The 1,839-nt window shown below is 43.0% G+C and overlaps 1 protein-coding gene across 1 annotated transcript in view; it reads right to left on the bottom strand.

The window, feature by feature from the left end:
• Window positions 1–961: 961 nt before the first annotated feature.
• Window positions 962–1,839, bottom strand: part of NLRP4 (NLR family, pyrin domain containing 4) — a 56,482-nt gene continuing 55,604 nt past the window's right edge. The window contains exon 9 of the mRNA XM_011997033.1: window positions 962–1,343. Within this exon, the coding sequence (XP_011852423.1) occupies window positions 1,226–1,343 (118 nt within the window). The 3' untranslated portion in view covers window positions 962–1,225. The remainder of the gene's footprint in view (window positions 1,344–1,839) is intronic.

Below are 1,839 nucleotides of genomic sequence, written 5' to 3'. Positions count from 1 at the left end.
TCTTTCCAAGTCAACATGGGGAGGGGGCCACAGTTTCTTCAACCTGCACTCCTATGCCAGGCATTCACCAGTAGCAAACACTGTTTCAAGATTTTCCAGGCAGTATAGAGATTTCCCAAAGAATTAAACATAGAACTACCACTTTGTCCGGCAACCTCACTACCGAGTTCTACCCAAAGCAAGAGAAATCTTACTAAAAAGACACCTGCATCAATGTATTTACTGAAGCACTCTTCACAATAGCTAAGTCCTGGGATCAACATAAGTGTCCACCAGCAGATGAGTGGATCAAGAGAACATGATTTATATACAATGGAATCCTATTTAGCCATAAAAAGAATAAACTCATGTCTTTAGCAGCAACATGGATGGAACTGGAAGCCATGATCTTAAGTGAGATAACTCAGAAACTAAGTCAAATAATGCATGTTCTTACTTGTATGTGAGAGCTACATAATACATAAAGAGTGGCCAGGTGCAGTGGCTCATGCCTGTAATCCCACCACTGTGAAAGGCTGAGGCAGGCGGGTCACCTGAGGTTGGGAGTTCAAGACCAGCCTGACCAACATGGAGAGACCCTGTCTCTACTTAAAAAAAAATTCAAAATGAGCCAGGCGTGGTGGCCCATGTCTGTAATCCCAACTCCTCAGGAGGCTGAGGCAGGAGAATTGCTAGAACCCAGGAGGCGGAGGTTGCAGTGAGCCATGATTGTGCCATTACACTCCAGCCTGGGCAACAAGAGTGAAACTCCATCTCAAAAAAAAAAAAAGTGTGGAATAGTAGACATCGGAGGCTCAGGAGGGTGAGAGGGAGGTGCAGGGTGAGAAATGACCTAATGGGTACAATGTATACCATCTGTGTGATAGGTATACCAAAAGCTTAGATTTTACCACACAATATATACGTGTAACAATACACGTATTGAAACCCCTTAAATGTACACAAATAAGGCAAAAAAAGATTTTCCAATGTTTGGAAATGTAACACTTTATTGAGGGGTTAAGATGTCCTTGTGAGACCAAGAGACCATGAAGGCCTTTCAGTGGCTCGTCCAAGGCCACAGAGCAAATAAAAACCACATATATCATATAAAATCTATGAATGGGGTGCCAGAGATCTCACGACTCAGTGTGTCAATGATCTGTACCTCCTGGGTGCAGCGTAACATAGGGCCCCAGTCCCCGTCCTTTGCAGGTGTTCGAGTCAGAGCCCAGGTTCCTCGCAATCAGATTTCTACCCTTGTAACTGTGTCACAGTCGTCTGTGATGGTCAGGTTAGGATTTCTCTCTTCCTCAGCCATCAGAAGTGCCTGGGTTTCCTCATCAAAATCAGTTTTTCTTAGCCTGGTAAAATATTTTAAAAGGTTCTATTTTTAATCCACATATTTTTTTCCCCTTTTCTGCAGCTCATCTTTCTCCCTAATTCATCCCAGGACAAGCCTAGAAAACCCTGGTGTTACCTCCAAGAGGAAAGACATACACATCAAATGCAGCGGTATGCTGATAAATGTTACCCCTGGATCGCCAGAAAACAAACAAATAAATTTTAAAAGTCCCAATTTATAGCTTTGCCAATTTCTGTGGTGTAAATTCTCCACACCAATCATGGCCAATTTCAAGCTGCCCACTTGTCGTCACTAAACAGAGTTACAAAGACAGGTACACACTACAAGTGGTTCTCACCAGCTTGTAGGAGCTGGCTCCAACATGTCACTGGACAGAAGTAAGTGTCCAGAATTGGTTAGAGAGAGCATGAACTCCACATCAACATTTGGATTTGCAACAAGAAGTCAGTGAGCGTTAGGGAGAAAGCCTAAAGCTATTTTTTTCAAAGATAAAT

The sequence above is a fragment of the Mandrillus leucophaeus genome, unplaced genomic scaffold, assembly GCF_000951045.1.
Source record: "Mandrillus leucophaeus isolate KB7577 unplaced genomic scaffold, Mleu.le_1.0 Scaffold53, whole genome shotgun sequence".
NCBI lineage: Eukaryota > Metazoa > Chordata > Mammalia > Primates > Cercopithecidae > Mandrillus > Mandrillus leucophaeus.
The sequence above is the reverse complement of the archived record's forward strand: the minus strand, read 5'-3'. Positions and strand labels throughout refer to the sequence as shown.